The following is a 20,837-nucleotide window of genomic DNA, read 5'->3' on the forward strand; positions in this document are numbered from 1 at the left end:
ACAGCATAGACTGAGCAGCTGCTACAGGACAGGTACTAAGACAACTACATCTCACATTTCATTCAATTTGACCCTCACAACAACAATCTTCAGAAATGGGTATTATTATCCAAATTATTAATCTTTGTCTCATTTTATTTTTACCCAATTTTATCCCTAAATAGCATTTTCTTCCTGGAGATACAATGGAAAAGGCATGAGATTTGGCATAAGACCTGCATTGCAATCCCTGTTCCATCACTTATTAACTGGGTGATAAGAAGCAAGCTGATTAATCTCACTGATGCTCTGATTCTTCACATATGAAAAAAGAAATCTCTTCCATTTACCATCCAGATAATCTAAATATGAAATAAAATAGCATGAATGACAGCAGATCCACTGTTATTTGGCCATAAGAAATGACTGCTGCATATAATCTCCCTTCTCTGTTTCTTTTCTTTTTTTTTTCTTTCTTTCTTTTATTATTATTATTTTTTTTTGGTGGCTGGCCAGTATGAAGATCTGAACACTTGACCTTGGTGTTATCAGTACCATGCTTTCCCAAGTGAGCTAACTGGTCAGCCCTCACCTTCTCCGTTTCAAAGCACCCCAATAATCTTGATTCTGGTCATAAAAGGAACAAGCCCTGGTTACATAATAAAGTACCTGTTCTTGGTCAAGTGACTTCTAATTCTGGAACCTAAATCTCCTCATTTCAATTTCAGTTCTAATATCTAACAATTCCAGAGTTGGGCAATCCAATATGGTAGCCACTTGTCACATATGGGTACTTAAATTAAAATTAAATAAAATTAAAAATTCAGTTCCTCAGTTGCACTAGGAATAGTCAAATGCTCAACAGCCACATGTGGCCAGTGGTTACCATACTGGACAGTGCAGCTGTAGAATATGCAAAGTCAGGTGGAATTCCACCATCACTTTTAGGGAACCAATCAGTAGTGTATATGCTCTTCTGTTGATAAAAAGCAATGTCTGTTTTTTTTTACATATGCCCTCATCCCTGCTTGCACATACGAATGTATAATCTACAATCTGTCCCTCTCTCCAACATCTTCCTTTACCTTCTCAGCCTCCTACCACCTACTTATACTAAGTCTACATAGTCTCTAATGGCCAGCAAATAAGAAGACCTGGATTTGGTTTCAGTTATGTATGCCCAACATGATCTGTGGCCTTGAGCAAGTTTCTGAACATCTGGAGTGGGGGAGGGTGTCAGTTTCTTCTCATGAAAAATTGGGTTTGGACTTGAAACCCCCTGAGTTACTTTGCAATGCAAAAACAATGAGTTTATCATTGTAAGTAGTAATAAAATAAAAATGGAATACCACATTCATCACTGCTAGCCTCAAACACATAGATACCTGTAAATTAACAAAGTATTACACTGAGCTGGAAATTTTGGTATGACACCATTGCTGCCAATGGGCTACACAACTTTATCCTTCAAAACCTGTGGCAGGAATGTAAAACAGGGGTCCATTGTGGCAATTACACAAAATGTTAAACATATAACTGTAACACAAAAACCTATAATAGATATACTAAAAATATATAATGTTAAATCAAAATGTACTAGTAAAAATACTAGAGCAAATTACTTAACCACAAAGGTAGACAGTAAGACAGAAAAAAAGAATCTACAAAACAAACAGAAAAAAAGTAACAAAATGGAAGTAACAAGTCCTTATATATCAATAATTGCTTTAAACATAAATGGATTAAATCTCCCCATTTAAAAGACACAGAATGGTTAAATGAATTATAAAACATGAACCAGCAATATGCTGCACATAAGAAATTCACTTCACTTATAAAGATGCACATAGACTTAAAATGAATGGATGAAAAAGATATTTCATGCAAATGGAAAGCAAAAAAGAGCAGAAGTAGCTATACTACGAAAATAAATTTCAAGACAAGAAAAGTATTAACAAAATACATAAGGAAGGTCATTATATAATTATAAAGAGATTAAATAAGAGGACATAACAAATTGAAATATATATGCACCCAACATGGAGACACCCAGATATATAAAGCAAATATTATTAGACTTAATGGGAGAGACATACTTCAATACAATAATAGTTGGTGACTTTAACAGCCCACTTTCAGCAAAGCATAGATCATCCAGACAGAAAATTAAGCAAGAAACATGAGAGTTAATCTCCATTCTAGACCAATTGGACCTAAGAGATATTTATAGAACATTCCACCCAACAGCTGCAGAATACACATTTCTTTCAGCAGTACATGGAATATTCTCTATAACAGATCATATGCGAGGTTACAAAACACACCTTAACGAATTTTTAAAAATTGAAATAATACCAACTGTCTTTTCTAAGCACATGACATAAAACCAAAAAATCAAGAACAGAAGGAACATTAGAAACTGTACAAATATATGGAAATTAAACAACATACTCTTAAACAACAAGTTTAAGAAATTAAAAAATTCCTAGAAACAAATGATAATGAAAACACAACATTACAGAAACTATGGGAGATAGCAAAAGCAGTCTGAAAAGGGATGTTTATAGCAATAAATGCTGATGTCAAAAAATTAGAAAGACTTCAGATAAACAACCTAATTTTAAACCAAAAGGAACCAGAAAAATGAGGACAAACCAAATCCAAAATTAAAAGAAGATAACAACAAAGATCAGAAAATAAATAAATAAATTAGAGATTAAAAACCCAATACAAAAGATCAAGAAGAGTTGGTTGTTTGAAAAGATAAAGAAAATTGATAAACTTTTAGCTAGATTAATGAAGAAAAAAAGAGAGAAGACTCAAATAAGTAAAATCAGAAATAAAAAAGGAGACATTATAACTAATCAACAGCAATAAAAAGAATTATAAGAGAATATTATGAATAAAGAGACAATATGTTAGCAAACTGGAAAATCTAGAGGAAATGGATAAATTTCTAGTTGATTCATAAAGAATTAGAAAACCTAAGCATACCAAAAATGAGTAATGAGATTGAAGCAGTTATAAAAATTCTTCCAACAAAAAAAAAAAGCCCAGGACCAGATAACTTCACTGCTGAATTCTACCAAATATTTAAGGAATAACTAATATAAATTCTTTTTAAACTCTCCTAAAAAATTAAAGCAGAAGATATACTTCCAAGCTCATTCTATGAGGCCAGCATTACCCTCATACCCAAACCAGAAAAGAACACAAGGAAAGAAAACAACAGACCAATATCCCTAATGAACATAGATGCAAAAATCCTCAACAAAATTCTAGCAAACAGAATCCAACAACACGTTTAAAAAAATCATTCACCATGATCAAGTGAAATTCATCCGAGGGATGCAAGGGTGGTTCAACATACGCAAATTGATAAATGTGTTATATCACACCAACAGAATATAAGACAAAAACCATACAATCATTTCAATAGATGCAGAAAAAGCATTTGATAAAATCAATACCCTGTAATGATAAAAACTATCTGTATTTGCTGATGGCATGACCAAATATATAGAAAACCCCAAATACTCCGCCCAAATTTGCTAAAACTGACACACAAATTCAGTAAAGTTGCAGAATACAAAATCAAGATATAAAAATAAATAGCATTTCTATAAGCCAATAATGGAATATCTGAAAAAGAAATTAAAAAGTAGCCCCATTTATAGTAGCTACCAAAAAATGAAATACCTAGAAGTACATTTTACTGAGCATGTGGAAGATCTTTATAATAAAAACTATAAAACATTGGTAAAAGGAATTGAAGACAGCAAAAATAAATAGAAAGATATCCCGTGTTAATGGGTTGGAAGACTTAATATCATAAAAATGTACATACTATCCAAAGCAATTCACAGATTCAATGTAATCCCTATCAAAATACCAATGACATTCTTCACAGAAATTTTTTAAAATCTTAAAATTTGTATGGAACCACAAAAGACTGCTAATAGCCAAAACAATCTTGAACCAAAAGAACTAAGCTGGAGGCATCCCATTACCTGACTTCAAACTATACTATAAAGTTATAGTAACAAATCAGTATGGTACTGGCATAAAAACAAACAGATATACCAATGGAGCTGAACATAGAGTCCAGAAATAAATCCACACATTTACAGCCAACTGATTTTTGACAAAGATGCCAACATATATAGGGAAAAGGACAGCCTCTTCAATAAAAGGTGCTGGGAAAACTGCAGAAGATTGAATCTAGACCCCTATTTCTCATGATATACAAAAAACAACTTAAACTGAATTAAAGACCTAAATTTAAGGCCCAAGACTATGAAACTACTAGAAGAAAACATGGGAGAAACACTACATGAAATTGGACGGGGCAATGCTTTTTTGAACAAGACTATAAAGGCACAGGCAACAGAAGAAAAAGTAGACAAATGGGATAACGTCAAAATAAAAAGCTTCTACACAGCAAAGGAAGAGAATTAATGAAGTGAAGAGACAACACACAGAATAGGAGAAAATGTTTGCAAACTATGCATCCAACAAAGGGCTAATATCCAGTATATATAAGAAGCTCAAACAACTCAACAGCAAAAAAGCAAACAACACAATTTAAAAATGGACAAAGGATCTGAGTATACATTTTTCAAAAGAAGAAATACAAATGGCCAACAGGCACACAAAGAAATGCTTTATATCACTAGTAATCAAGGAAATTCAAATTAAAACCACAATGAGATATCACCTCACTCTGGTTAGAATGGCTATTACCAACAAGATGAAAAATAACAAATGCTGGCCAGGATGTTTATAAATGGAAACTCTCATACATTGAAAATTAATATGGCCATTATGGAAAACAGTGTGGAGGTTCCTCAAAAAATTAAAAATAAAAATACCTTATGACTCAGCAATCTCACTACTGGGTACATACCCAAAGGAAATGAAATCATTATGTAAAAGAAACACCTGCACTCCCACATTCATTGCAGCACTATTCATAATAGTCAAAAGATGAACCAACCTAAACTTTCATTGATGAATAAGTGGACTAACAAATGTGGTATATATACAAAATGAAATGCTATTTGGTTAAAAATTTTATAAAATAAAATCCTGTCATTTTCAGAAACATGTATGGAACTGGAGATGATTATGTTAAGTGAAGTTAGCCAGGCACAGAAAGACAGATACTATATGATCTCACTCCTATTTGTAATCTTAAAAAAGAAAAAAAAGTAATTCTCATAAAAGTAGAGGGTAGAACAATAGTTCCCAGGGGCTGGAAAGGCAAGGGTTGAGGGATGACATGGAATAATGGGTACAAAGTTACAGGTAAATAGGAAGAATAAGTTCTGGTGTTGTAGGTTAACTATTGCTAATGGTATTTCATTGTATATTTCCAAATGGCTAGAAAAGAGGATCTTGACCATAATCACCACAAAGAAAAGATAAATGTTTAGGTGATGGATATGACATCTACCCTAAGTGAATGATTGTTCAATATATGCATGTATTGAAATAACACACTGTGCCTCACAAATATTTACAATTAACAATAAGTAAATTAAAAAGAAATAGAAAAACAAAGAAAGGTTAAAAAATAGTTAAACATAGAGTTATCAATTCTACTCTTAGCTATATACCCAAGATAACTGAAAACACATGTCCAACAATAACTTGTATTTGAATGTTCATAGCAGCATTACTCACAATAGCCACAAAGTAGAAACAACCCAACTGTCCACCAACTGATGAATGGACAAATGTGGTTTATATAATGAAATATTATTTGGCCATAAAGAGGAATAAAGTTCTGATACACACTACAACATAGATGAAACTTGGAAAATTATGTTAATTGAAAGAAACCATACATAAAATGCAACATATTATATGATCCTGTTTCTATATGAAATGTTCAGAATAGGCAGAATAGAGACAGGAAGTAGATTAGTGGTTGCAGGGTCTGGGGAAAAGAGGGAGCCAGGAGTATCTGCTAATGGGTATAGGTTTTCTTTCTGGGGGAACGAAATTGTTCTGGAATGAGAAGGTGGTGATCGATACCCAACTTGGTGAATGTACTCAAAACCACCGAATTGTCCACATCAAAAGGGTACCTTTTATGGTATGTGAAATCCTCTTATGGACTATGAAATACATCTCAATAAAGATGTCATTTTAAAAAAAGAAATGAACAAAAGAAAAAATCTTTAGGAGTCAGGTGAGGACACCACAGTGTATTATTGGGGCTATTTCTTTTCCATTAACATATGGAATAGGTTGGGATTCAGGGACATTCTTTTCCCAAGGGACTTCTTGCTTCATAATGGTGGCTAGGTGAATTCTTCTAGTGACTTTATACTTTTGTCCTTGAAAAAAAGAAATAAATGTTCTCTCTCTGCTTAAAAGCCATTCCCATGTCACAGCAGCTGTCTGCAGCACAATGTATTGCTCCAAGTCTCTGACAGCTAGGACAATGCCTTATTTATAATAAATCAACCCAAAAGAATGGGCACATTGCCAAGATCTCTGAATGCATAGCAAACAAAAATGATCTTGATTCTTCATCTGCCATGGTTGTACACATTCTCGTTTTTGAGTTCAAGGTCACTTTGTTCTCTTAAGGGGAAGCCACCTGCCTATTCTAGGAAGACTCTGCTGTATGCTATCCAAAACTCTAAATGATGATAGAAATAACAGAATTTTAAGAATCAAAAAGAACCACATAGGTCACCTTCTGAGCAAGGAAGTCTAACTACAAGTAAGAAGACAGTGAACAAACCCAAACTTTATCATCTGTTTATGGGAGACTTGATTCCTCTCAACTCCCTAACCCTTCTGCAAGTCATAGGTCCCTTTTGCTTAGTCTCTGACCATGCCATTCTCTGGCTCATATGGCTTCTTGTTGCCTTTACGTTCAAAGTTAGATTCCTTTTCAGGTCACAGCATGGTCTGGCCCAGTGCTTAGCATATATAAGTGGCTCGAAAATATCGGTGAACTGAATGCCCTGAACAGAAAGTGGCACATACCACTAGAGGCATATGCCTTTTCAGGAGATAAAGCACAACAGGAGGTGAGTGGGAGAGGTGAGCAGGGACCTGACCTTGTGGGGCCCTGAAGGTCATGGTCAGGTATTGGACTTCCTTCTCTTTGTCATGGTCACCCATTGGAAGGTTTTATGCAGGGATGTGAATCAGTAGAACCTAAATATTTTGTATTTCCTTAAATCTTTACCACAATCTGGTGATGGGGGTGGAGGGTTGAATTGGCAGAGTTCAGAGACTGGTCGCAGGTCCTGTACTGGGTGTATGGGTGGGTGGGGTAGGGATGTAGGAAGACACTCCTCTAGCATTGGGCCTTACTAAGGTCCATTGAAACTGCGCACCCAGGGTAGAAACATACTTCTGATCAGGTCCCAGCCCCAGGTACGAGGTGAACTGTCCCTCTACTTTTCTTTCCAGGTCAGGAGATCTAGGAGCCTGACATTCTATCCACAAACTTAAAACTCTGAGCTCAGGACCACGGCATCTAAAACCTGGAAAGGAGCAGTGTGTTGTAGAAGCCCAAGCAGTAAAAAGACCACAGGCTTTGGAGGCCTCTAGATGTAATTGACATTGGCCAAAATGTCCAAAGTTTCTGAGCCTCATTTGCTTATCTGTGAGAGGAGCCTGGTAACACCAACCATTTATCCTGTCTCCAAGTGAGGACTGTGGGCCATGGTATCAGAATCACCCCAGGGTCTCCTGTTTGAGATGCTTTTACCACCACACCTCCATCAGCATTGCTGAAGGTGGATGCTGGGTCTGCCTTTTCACAACCCCCCAGTGAATTTAACAAACCTCAACATTTGAGAACTTCTGACTTTTCTCATAGGGTACCTGTGAGGATTAAGTGAAATATGAACTTGGATACCTGGAATGTATTTAACACACAGTACATATTAATTCTCTCTCATTTTTCCTACATGCTGGCCACACGAAGAGGTTCTTATTTTTCTCTGAGGCCTTTAATTCAATGTCCCACCTCTGAAAACACAAAATAGCACCTCCATAGCACTTTTCCTACTGTCCTCTTCCCTCTTCCTTTTCCTGAAGTCCAGAGTGCTCTGCTGGTGCAGGCCATGACCAGGTGGGGGAGTGTCCGGGATTGCAGGGTGGCCCACTTGCTGGCTCTCCACTTCCTCAGTCCACGGACCTGCTCAAGCACTGATCAGACCTTTCCTTTCCAGCCATTCTACACTGTCCACCTGGTAAACCTCAGCCAGACACTGAAGTCATTTGGGAGCTTTAAAAATATACTGATCCCTGGGCCCCAGCTCCTGAGAGCCTCACTTTATTAGCCTGGGGCACATGGCCTGGGCATTGAGATTTTTTAAACTCCCTGGTATTTCTAATGTTCAGTCAAGGTTGGGCACTACTGCCCTGAAGGATGTCCTCCAGCAAAACATGAGACACAAATACAGACTACAAGAGGGATGGCCAGCCATCCCCTGAGCACTCGGATCCATTGCCACTTGCCTGAAGAATGGAAAAGAGACAACTGATTCATAAAACCTCCATGTTGCCACGAGATCGATCCTGTTGGGGTTGGTAGCGTAATACCTCCAGGCAGCCTGAAGAGGAGAGAAGAGAGGCAAGAATGACCTGGGGGCACCTGAAACTTTTGCACAGACTCCCACCACGTTAAAACAGTCTTTAAGCTCTTGACTCCTATGAGGCACTCACCACAACTGGACACAAGTTCACGAGGGAGTGGTCATGCCCAGAGCATCCAGGCAGCTGTAGGCAGGACACTCCCATTTCCTATTTACTGTGCTCCTGTGACCCTGGCAGCCCATGGTGGGGCATGCTGGGGATGGAGAATATTCACTGGCCCATGACTGTCTACTGGGCAGGACAAATGGGTAAAGTGGCTCAATATCTTGCACACGTAAGGCATCTCTTTCTCTCTTGGCTTATAGGCAGATGTGAGGCAGCCAGTGCTCCTTGCAGCGGACTGACTAAGCATGTGGACTTTAGGCTGACTCTTCCCTGTGGGTCCCTAGGTCTGGCCTGGGGTAGGGAGTAGAAGGAGAAGGAAGCTTAGTAGGGTCCCTGGTCCAGGCCAAATTCTCCACTCCAACATTATCGGTAAAACAGCTGATGGGCTGATCTCTGAGTTCTGTGTCAATTTCTTACTTGGACTGAGATGGGCGAGTAATAAGATTGTCACCTTAAGTACACACAGAGACAGGTCATGTAGATACCTTTGACAATGCCCATGGCCATCCACAAGCATGCATGTGCAAGCAGACTCACGCCTTCCTGGTTGCACACACGTGCATACAGACATACCTCACACATGGATCTGAGCCCTGTTCCAGTTCATTCCCAGGCAGACAGACCTGAATGAGCTCAGCCGCTGGCTTCCTCCTTTTCTCAAAGTGCTTCTGACGGTGCTGCTCCTGCACCTTGAGTGCCAGCCCCGATCCCAGGATGCCCTGGAGGGGGAAGTCAGGACCATGGTCAGCCCCCACCTGGAGTCTCTGGTGCCCCAGACCCACTGCCGGGGTAGCAGGTGACTTAGGGTTCAATGTTGTTTTGAGGCCCTGCAGTGACAACATCGCACAGAGAGGGGAGGGGGGACAACCCCTTCATTCTTTTTGAGAGAGTAGGGACTTGGTTAAGTGGAAGGAGCCTTCAAATCAGGAAGACCTGAGTTCCCCTCCTGACTGCCACATTCCAGCCGAGAGACCCTGGGCGAGCCTCTTATCCATGCTGCATCTGACTCTCCCACAGGAAAATGGGATAATAGTACTTACCTCACAATTTTCGTAAGAAAAAAGTGAAATAATGTATAGGAACTGCCTAGTAACGGGTATGGCACAGAATGGACGCCCAGTAAACGTTAATTGAATTTTTAAAACATGTTCACTGCTTGAACTGTCACTTGCGACATTTACTACAGGCAGAATATTCTAGAATTATGATTTGCTTTGATTTCTAGGTCAGACTTGCATGTGGATGAAGTGGATAGAAGCACACACGTTTCAAGCAGAAAGAGAACTTAGAGAATGTGTAGCATTCCCGCGCCCCCTCGTCTTCTCCACCCATGAGAAAACAGGTTTAGGAAGGTGATTTGCTCAAGGTCAAACAGCTTATTAAAAAATAGATGTGGTAGGGCTGCCAAGGGAGAATGAACTTCACCCACAAAAAGATGGCAGATGAAGGGCATGGCAGAGGGATTGCTATTTAAGAAAGTTCTTTCAAGCTTCGTGATTAAGAGCCAGGCTTCAGAACCAGCTGGATTTGGGATTCTTGGCTCCACAAACCAATAGCCTTGTGACGGTGGGAAATTGACTAACTTAATTAATCCTGTTTTTTTTTTTTTTTCTCATCTGGAAAACGAAGATAAATACAGCCCAAACTCACTCTCGTAGTGTTGTCACGAAGGTGAAATGGAATGATGTAGATGGAGCATTTGGCATGGTTCAGGCACACGGTAGGTTCAATAAGTGCTATTTATCTTTATTGCTATTATTACCCTTGTGGACACTTGGCTTTAGGAATGTTATTCTATCATATATCAAGACTTACTCTAGAGGAAAATGCATTTTTTACATAAACCAGTAAATGACAGGGCAAGGGAGGGGAGCTCACGTATTGAAGGCCCTGCCCTGTGGGAGGCACTGGGAATACATGGATGAAAGACATAATCCCAGCCCCCGAGGAACTCGCAGTCCCTTGGGGTGGGAGACAGTTATGGAAAGGTGCAATCCCAGCACAGGGCCAGAAATGTCTTTACAGAGTTATGCCCAGACGAGCGAGCCACTAACTGAACCTAAAGAAGGCGGCATTGAACTGGGGGCTTGGAAGGGAAGTATCTCTTTGGAGGAATCACTTCTGGAAAAGGGGAGCACAGAGGCCACAGCAGAGAGGCAAGATGGCCATGCTCAAAGGAATGGCTAGTGAGCTGATAGGGACTGAAATTTAGGGTGTGAAAGGATGGAAGGGGAGGCTGGAACTCTTAGCTGGTGCCAGATGGGGAGGGGTCCTGCATGTCACACTAGGGATGTCACACATTGAAGGTACTTACTGCTGGAAGGGCAAAAAAGGAGACACCAATTAAGGAAAAGGTGGCAGCAATCAGACGGCCTTCCCAAGTTTTGGGTGTCTTGTCTCCATAGCCAATGGTGGCCAGTGTGATCTAAAGAGAGAAGAGTTCAGACATGAGGCACCCCTGGGAGAGGGGAATTAGTGACATGTCAATGAGCTCAACCTACAAGCCTCTGTACCAGCTTAGACGCTGCTCCATTTATAACAAGATTCCCATGGGAATCTCGAGATGTGGGAGTCTTAAGACCTGTTTATAAATTAGGATTTCCTACCTATAGTTAATCAGTCAACAAATATTTCAATAATTACACACGTATGTACTGTCATGCATTGCTTAACAAAGGGGCTATGTTCTGAGAAATGTGCCGTTAGGCAATTTCATCATTGTGTGAGCATCACAATGTGTTCTTAAACAAACCTAGATGGTATAGCCTGCTATACATCTAAGCTGTAGGGTATAGTCTGTTGCTCCTACACTGGAAACCTGTATAGCATGTTGCTGTACTTAATACTGTAGGCAATTGTAACACAATGGTATTTGTGTATCGAAATATACCTAAACATAGGGAGGGTACAGTAAAAATATGGTATAAAAGATAAAAAGTGGTACACCTTTATGGGGCAGTTACCATGCATGGAGCTTGCAGGCCTGGAAGCTGCTCTGGGTGAGTCAGTGAGTGAGTGGTGAGTGAATGTGAAGGCCTCAGACATTACCGTGCACTGCTGTAGACTTTCTCCACACTGTACATGTAGGCTACACTAAATATATTTTTTAAGAAAGCAATTGTGCTATGATGTTACAATGGCTATGATGCCACTAGGCAAAACAAAATTTCCAGCTCCATTGTAATCCTATGGGACCACATCATATACATAGTTCATTGTTGACTGTGCATGTGCATTCGAGTGTATGTGTATTTGTGAATGTGTGACTTTATGTATAGCCATGTTCATGAATACATGTGTGCTTGCAAGTGTATTTGTATATATTGTGTATATATGTGTGCATGTCCAATGTCTGTGCACGTGTCTGGTGTGTATAGTATATTACTGTGTGTGTTTACATGTTTGTGTTAGCAGTACACATGTATTTATGCAAGTGTATCTGCATGTGGAAGGCAGGATATCAGAGCAGGTAACAGTGTGGCCTCTGGAGCCTGAGTGTCTGACTTTAAATCCCAGGTCAACAACTTACTGGTTGAGAGACCCTGAATTAATTACTTAACTGCTTCTTGCCTCGGATTCCCCATTTTTCAAAAGGGGCTAATATTAGGAGTTATTTGAGTTTAAAGTAAATTAATAAATGTAAAGTGCTTAGAGTGAAGCTCTGGAGCAAAGTAAGTCTTCAATAAATTTTAACTTTAGGACAATGTGTTCTTGTGGTTGTGGGGCTGTGCATTTCCAAGAGTATTTTTAGGTCTGTGTGCACACATGTTGTATCTGCCACTGTGTGCTTGCACCTACGTGGCTTGGCTGAAAACAGCCTGTGACTAATGAGGTGAGGCACCTGAGTGACCATGGAATCAGACTGTTCTGAGCCCTGACTTCTTATAAACTCTATGGAAAAAACCATTCCAGGTGTATGCCTTGTGAGGGGTAGGGGTTTCTCTTGGTGGCAGGTTCAGCAATGAAAGAGGTCTACCTCTAACCTCTGACTGCAGACTGCAGCTGCTTGGCTGAGTGTGCCCATGCCCCTATCAGTCAACCCCCACAGAACTGGCCCTCCAGGTGGTGACTCACCAGGCCCCACCAAAGGGCATCTGCATAGGTCTCAAACTCCTCCTTCATCTCCTCTCCTTGTGCATCCACTTCCGGCACATCTTTCTCAACCAGGTAGACAAGAAATGAGGAAAGGATGAGTGTCAGGAAACCGATGTACCAGGCGGTGATGAGTTCCTGGAAGAGTAAGCAGTGGACAGGGGAGTGGTCATTGGGAAGTCATTGGGTGGATGATGGAGCCAGACACCCTGGAGATGGAGTCCAGGTTTACCAGCTCTATGACTGTGGGCAAATTACTCACCTTCTCTGGTCCTTGCCTCCCATCAGTGTAAAATGAGACCAGTAATATGGTCATTATTTCCATCATTAATTAACAGAACAAGTGTACGACTCTAGCAGGAGAGGAAGCTTTCTGGCTCAGGGTGACCTCGACATCACAGCTCAAGAGACTTCACAGGAAGATAAAAAGGCCATTGCCTCTGAGATAAGGCTCAGGATTCAGGAGACTCGGTTCTATGCAGAACTGGGCAGAGCAAGGACCAGCTCAATGCTACTGGGAAACTGACAGCAAGGGTGAGCTAGCATGTCACAGTGGCCAGAGCTGTGGACAGGGACCCAGCCCTGCCATCAATTTACTGTGTGACCCTGAGCAAACTGTCCCCTCCTCCCAGCCTTGCTATCTTCATTTTTAAAATAAAGGGACTGGACCACAGTTCCTGAAAGTGCCCCATGTTCAACTGATGGAACGCAGATAAACAGTTTCTATGTTAAACAGTCATATATTGATTTAAGGCACATAAAAAATAAGCATAACACATAAAACCTGTGATTTTGTGGATATTATCACAAGATAGACTAGGACATATGACTAAACAAGAGTAAGATGATTTAAAGAAAAATGCTGAGTAATAGTAAGGATGGTACAGAGAGATGGCAAAGATCAGCAAACCACTGAAGTTCCCAAACCCCTGATTGAGACAATTCCTAATGCCCTTTTCAGCTCCAACTTTCTCTATTTCTCTCATCCTAGCCCAGTTTCAAGGTTTAGCATGGTAGGTTGGGAGGGAAGAAAGTCAAGGTCATGGGTGAACACCATCTGGAGACTAAGCTGCCATTCCTGCTGAGTCATCACGGAGAACAATGTCGTTCACATCTCTGTCCTGCCTGTATCTGATGTCAGTGGCCCTGCAGCTGGACTTCTGGGTCGACAGAATCTCACTTCAGGGTTGCTCCCTGGCTCCCTCTGAACCTCGGCTCACAGGGGTCCTGCTGTCAGAACTGCCCTCCCCTGGCGGGACCAACCATGCAAACAGTGTGAAGTCATCTTTAGATTCGTGTCACCTCCAGTGAAAGTTTTCTGGATATTTGCTCCTCTTGTTAGAGGCAGGGTTCAGCCGCACTTCCTTTATGCCTTCACTTACTTCTGAATAGACGTCTCTATGACTCTAACACTTTATAATGCTCACTTGCTTAAGGTCTGGCCTTCCTCATGGCATCACATGCAAATTGCACTTGTGTGGGTCCATTCTGCAGCATGGAGAGAGGTTAGTGCAGCCCTTCCCCTCTGCAAGTGTGCCCTGCAGGGAGTCTGACGAGAAGAGAATTGGATGGTCCTTCCCCAGTGGCTGTCTGAGCATGAGCACAGTTCTAGCGTTTATGTGTTTTTTCATACTCTCTGGCCCCCAAAAAGTTTCCTCTGGTGCTTAACCAGAAGCAGCTGTCTGTTCACGTGAGCACAGAAGAACTGGCTGTGTTGGATTACAAAGAGATGGTGTAATGGTCGCCAATGAGGAGTGAAAATGGGTCCCAGTTCTGTGCTTTGCAGTCATTTAAAAGGCTGCCAATTTAAATCCTGACTCTACACAAGTTTTGCCAGCAGCTCAGTGGCAGAATCTGTGGCTGTGGCTGTCCCCTGATACATCGGCTTCTCCACCTGCCGAGGCCCCCTGAATCAGGTCGGGGCAAAGAGAATGGGGTTCAGCCAGTGTAAGGAAGTGATGGGAGAAATTTCCTTCCTGTTCTTTGAATCCATTTTGCAGGATGCTCTAGTCCCCTCTTCCCCTGTCTCAGTGTCTTGAGACCTCATATTTATGATAGTCAAGGCCCACACGGCACACACTGGACATAGTGTGAGTCCACATATTTGTGCTAGGTGGTGGAGGCTCTGGGGCTTATTTGTTCTGGGAGCAGAGCCTGGCCTATCCTCACTAGTAAAAGTCTAATTCTGTGTAACACAGGCCTCCCACTCTTCATCTTTGAGTGCCCAGAGGAGTCAGGCATAAAACTTGGTCCAGAGTACAGTGAATGAATGAAGAAATGAGTTGGTAAGTGCTCGGTTACCAGGGCCACGGGTGACTGCCTCAGGGGAAGCATGTCCTCTCAGCTCTGGCAGCACAGGTCTACATGAGGACTCACTGCAGATACTCCGGAGTTCAGCAAGAGCTCAGTATATCCATGTCTGTGAGCAGAGAGCTCTGCTTCAGAGTCTTTTCCCACCCTGGGGAAGAGACCCTGTCTCATTTGTGGGGTCTGGCTACAGTGTAAGTCCATCTTTCCTCAGGAATTACATCTCAAAACATGCAACGGTCCCTGGTAATTACATGGCAAATAGTCAGCAGACACTGGGGATCTATTCTAGTCTGCAGGAACACAGGACAAGAACCTAAACCCGCAATTTTTAGTGCTGATTATTGCTTGAGCTGTGAATCAGCTCTGCCCCATGGATACAATGTTAAGGCTGAGGCCGGGAGTGTTGGGAACATGTCCTCTGATAAGAGGAAGAAAGAACTCTGTAAAGAAAACTCTGCCTTTACCAATCCTGTGGCCACAAGTAGCAAATACGGAGAATAAAACATTCATGGCAAGAAACTGCATTCTGAGGTGACAGATTCCCAGGTATTTTATGTTTTTATTTCATTTTATTTACATATTTATCTGCATGGTTTGTGGAGAAGAGCATATTCAGAATAATAAATGCTGCCATTAGTGAGGACCGACCACTTATCAGGCACTTATTTTTTAATTTAATTTTATTTTTTAAATTTTATTTTGTCGATATACATTGTGATTGATTATTGTTTCCTCATCACCAAAACCTCCCTCCCTCCCCCCCTCCCCCCCAACAATGTCCTTTCTGTTTGCTTGTCGTATCAACTTCAAGTAATTGTGGTTGTTATATCTTCTCCCCCCCCCCCGGTTTTTCTTGTGTGTGTGTGTGTGTGTGTGTGTGTGTGAATTTATATATTAATTTTTAGCTCCCACCAATAAGTGAGAACATGTGGTATTTCTCTTTCTGTGCCTGACTCGTTTCACTTAATATAATTCTCTCAAGGTACATCCATGTTGTTGCAAATGGCAGTATTTCATTCGTTTTTATAGCTGAGTAGTATTCCATTGTGTAGATGTACCACATTTGAGAACTACAAACCACTGCTGAGAGAAATTAGAGAGGATACAAGAAGATGGAAAGATATCCCATGCTCTTGGATTGGAAGAATCAACATAGTGAAAATGTCCATACTACCCAAAGTGATATACAAATTCAATGCAATCCCCATCAAAATTCCAAAGACATTTTTCTCAGAAATGGAAAGAACTATCCAGACATTTATATGGAATAATAAAAGACCACGCATAGCCAAAGCAATGCTGAGCAAAACAATTAAAGCTGGAGGCATAACACTACCTGACTTTAAGCTATACTACAAAGCTATAATAACCAAAACAGTATGGTACTGGCATAAAAACAGACACACTGATCAATGGAATAGAATAGAGAATCCAGAAATCAACCCACACACTTACTGCCATCTGATCTTTGACAAAGGCACCAAGCCTATTCACTGGGGAAGGGACTGCCTCTTCAGCAAATGGTGCTGGGATAACTGGATATCCATATGCAGGAGAATGAAACTAGATCCATACCTCTCACCGTATACTAAAATCAACTCAAAATGGATTAAGGATTTAAATATACATCCTGAAACAATAAAACTTCTTAAAGAAAACATAGGAGAAACACTTCAGGAAATAGGACTGGACACAGACTTCATGAATACGACCCCAAAAGCACGGGCAACCAAAGGAAAAATAAACAAATGGGATTATATCAGGCACTTAAATGCACCTTTTCTCACATGAGCAGCCGGGAGGATTCACATTTCACCACAGACGGAGCTCATAAGTAGAGCAACGGCCTTAAGGTCTTACAGCTGGAAAGTGGCAGAGTTGAATTTTGAACCAAGTTGCTGTCTGACTCCTAAGCTCATATTAAGTCTACCAGGAGATGCCATCTCATAGGAAACCACACCCCAACCTATCTGGATGTGTACCTGAGGTGTAAGAACCAGGCATTGTGAGGATATGTTCTGGGGCTGTCCAGCAGAGGCAGTATACTTATGCTAATACTCAAAGAAAACTGAGCTCCTTAATTCAAATTGCCCCAGGCTTCCTGCCTCAGGTCCATTTCTCCAGTAGCAGAACCTGAGACAGGGATTTAGATGCGTGTGATTTATTTGCATGTGATTATTGAGGAGGTGGTCATAGGGTTCCCAGCAAAGGGGATCTGGGCAAGGCACCAACAGAATCCATGGTGCCCACCATGGTTGGCACAGGAAAATACCCTCTCAGTGAGGAAGGCAGCCTTGACCTTATACTCAAAAAACACCCATCCCAGGGGTCCTTCCCTCTGATTTTTCCTGCTCTGGCCTCCCAGGGGTTTTTCTTGCTTGAACTAAGACACAGAGATTTTTCTTCATTCCTCCAGGGTCCAGCTAAGCAGCCAGGTTAAAAGAGGTGCCAAAGGCTTGGGTTAACAATAGGAAAGAAGTACAAGGAGTACAATGAATCCAGACACGCAGGATTCTGGCTGCTTGTGTTCCACGCCTGCTTAACTACATGGCACTCTAGAAGGAAATGAGACCAAGTCCCACCCCTTCTAGATTCTGATCTTCCTTGGAGACATGAGCACCTCCATGGCCAACAGCAGACCGCTGGACCTGGGCTCTGGACACACACTGCCTGGGTCCATAGCCCACTGCATGACCCTGGGCAAGGAACTTCTTCTTTGGGGGTCTGCTTCCTTATTGGTGTTTTGGGGAAACAACAGTGCCTGACTTAGGGGGAGCTAGTCCAAGTCAGACACTGAGATCTAAGCACTGAGCTTTGGTAGCTACGGAATGAACTTGTATGAGCTGGATACATTCCAAGGGTTCTCCATGCATCAGTTGATGTCATCCTCACACCAACCTACGAGGTAAGCATGCTTTCATTCCCATTTTACCCATGCAGAAACTGAGACCTAGAGAGGTTACAAAAACCTCCAAAGTCACACAGGGAGAGTCTGGATTCAACCCAGTCTGTGTGACTCCTGTACCTTTCCCTCTCAACTCATGTTGTCTTGCATGAGCTCATTTCATCCTCTCAACAATCTGGAGGTGTAGGCATTTCCCTTCCTGTTTTAGAAATGAAGAAACTGAGAGCCAGAGAGTGATTAGTGACTCAGCCGAAGTGATTTGCATACGGTGGAGCTGAGACCTACGTCCAGGTCTATGTGTCTGCTCCCTGCAGCACACCTGCTCAGCACACCTGCTCAGCACACCTGCTCAGTATCTCCTCTTCTTCATGTTCCTCCCCCTCCTTCATGTCATTATCATCAGCAGTTGCAGAATGGCCACCTTTTGAAAACACTGTAAGGAGGGGATGCCATGAAAGGGCAGAGGTGGATGAGAAGCCCATGTGGTCTCGTGGCTTCTCCTTGGCACTTACTTTGCTGTGGGCACAGATGGCCGACCCCAGGAGCTTCCAGGTGCCACCCCTCCGGTCCATTCGCAGCATACGCAGGATCTGCAGGAAGCGCAGGCTTCGCAGGGAGGTGGCCAAGACATTGCCCTGGTTTCCCACAGCAACCACTGGCACAGAGGCAATTAGCACAAAGATGTCTGGGAAAGAAGACAGAGAGAGAGGCAGGAGGGGGGAAAAAAGGTCAGGCGAAGGCAACGGCATCATCATAGGTGTTGTCTGCAGGCAGATGAGCAAGTGCCAAGTGGTGGACCAATCTAAGCATTGTTGTATTGAATTCTGACATCAACCACAGGTAGTAAGTGGAACTATTCGCCTGTGACTAAGGAAACAGAAGCTCTAAGCATGAGTGCCTTTCCAAGGCCACCCAGCAAGAAGTAGCTGAGTTGGGACTGGACACAGTCCTGTGAACTGCAAGGCTGGCTCTACACCCCAGAGCAATGATTTCCCAGGACCCCCAGTGTGGCACTTAAGATTTGTTCTCAGGATGAGAGCAGATCAGGGGTTACTCAGCCTATAGAGGGGAAGCCTGAAGCTCAGGAAAACTATTTTAATGTGGGTTCCCCTAAAAGCATCACCTGAGATAGGGTCTTGGGTGCAGGTAATTTATTGGGAGGTGATCCCAGGAAGCAGAAGTGAGAGGAGAGAGAGACAGAGAAGAGACTGTTATCAAAGTCATTGCTGACTCCTTCGAGCTATAAGCAGAACCTCTTCAAAACTCCTAGCCATAGCTCAAGGGATTTTGTTCTGTCACTACATGGATTGTAGTAGCACTTGCAGATGAATACACATGGGTCCACACGACACCAATAGGCCAGTGAGAACTTCCACCTGCTCTACTATCAAAATGCTTGCACCCTGATGGAGGGATTCCAGTGACACTTCTTAGAAGCCACTTTTGGGTCAGAACACAAGCAACGTGGTTGTGGGGAGGGCACAGATGCTGGAATCTTCCAGATTTGGGTGTTAGGATGGAAACTGCTGCTTATTACCTGGGTGACTGGAAAATGACTCAGCTCTGTGAGCCTCAGTCTCCATCTCTGCAAAATGGGCATAACCTGGTCCTATAGAAGTAAATTCTCAACCAACAATGGTGTTCTGCCTACCAGGCCCACCTCAATCAGTCTGGAAATGCACGGTAATTTTGATTTTCATAATGACTGGGGGTGCTACTAATCTACGGACCCGAGATCGTCAACACCCTGCAACCTGCAGGTTCCTTCACTACCCAAATGCAAAGGGTCCCTCCCAACCCCCACAATTAGGAGGAATTTCAGCACCCGGAATGTTGGCACTGTTCTTCCTCACGGAGGCAGGGTCAAAGGCTGGCATGGCCATTGCAGTGCTGCTTGATTTCCCAGAATAGAGTCTGCTTAAAATTTCCTTGGAGAAATAATGCATCAAAGAAGGGGACTGAGGATATCATAGACTCAGGGGTCAGGGCTTACCCAGCATGCACAGGGGCTTCCTGGCAAACTTGAGTCGCCCCCGCCAGCCTTTGTATCGGCAGCAACACCCAGCAGCCCAGATCCTCAAAGCAAACTCGGCTCCAAAGATGAAAATCGCAAATGTTTCCTGCATGGAAGAGCATGTGGAGAGGCACTGATTAACTGGGACCCGGGTGTCTGGGACAGGTGATTTCTGTTCCAAAGATCTGAAGACCTGGATTTCTGGTATTGTTGCTATTATAGTTTTGGTGGTGGAGGTAGCTCAGGTGGAGAAGGAGAGAGGGGAAGTTAGATCACCTCCATTTAGTGTTGGAGAGCTCCAACTTCATTCTGATGTGTTAATGGTCCTGAACACTGTTAAGCCTTGCAAAGTGATTACTTTTTCTTTTGTCCATGTTTTATTTCCAAAGAATCACTTTTTCAAAAAGTCCCTTTAATGTACTAAAAGCCCCTAAGAAATGCAGTTTTGTTGAAAAGAGAGATATTGATGAAACACAACCTGCCAATCCCACTCAGTGCCCGGGCCCTGGCATTACTAATGGTGGCTAACAGTTATTAAGTGTGGCTTCTGGTACAGACACCATGCCAAGTGTTTTATGATGTCACCCTCATCTTACATTTTGAGAAACCAAGGCACAGAGTGGTTAAGCACATTTCTCAAGGCTATGAAGTGGCAAGAAGGGATCCCAGGCTCAGGTAATTAGGCTCAGCGCCCACACGTTTAAGCACTATGCCATGCTGCCTCCCAAGACACAGGGTCCCCTCTACCTACCTGCATCTTCCTTGATGATCAAACAATGACACTGTCATCTCTCTCTCTTT

The 20,837-nt window shown here is 42.2% G+C and overlaps 1 protein-coding gene across 1 annotated transcript in view; it reads right to left on the reverse strand.

Moving 5' to 3' along the window:
• Positions 1–20,837, reverse strand: part of KCNQ3 (potassium voltage-gated channel subfamily Q member 3) — a 320,617-nt gene that overhangs the window by 28,005 nt on the left and 271,775 nt on the right. The window contains exons 3-8 of the mRNA XM_063079577.1: positions 20,016–20,142; positions 18,535–18,707; positions 12,790–12,945; positions 11,030–11,140; positions 9,339–9,434; positions 8,469–8,567 (exon numbers count right to left, since the gene is read on the reverse strand). Coding sequence (XP_062935647.1) covers positions 8,469–8,567; positions 9,339–9,434; positions 11,030–11,140; positions 12,790–12,945; positions 18,535–18,707; positions 20,016–20,142 — 762 coding nt within the window. The remainder of the gene's footprint in view (positions 1–8,468; positions 8,568–9,338; positions 9,435–11,029; positions 11,141–12,789; positions 12,946–18,534; positions 18,708–20,015; positions 20,143–20,837) is intronic.

This window comes from Cynocephalus volans, chromosome 15 (assembly GCF_027409185.1).
Source record: "Cynocephalus volans isolate mCynVol1 chromosome 15, mCynVol1.pri, whole genome shotgun sequence".
Taxonomy (NCBI): Eukaryota; Metazoa; Chordata; class Mammalia; order Dermoptera; family Cynocephalidae; genus Cynocephalus; species Cynocephalus volans.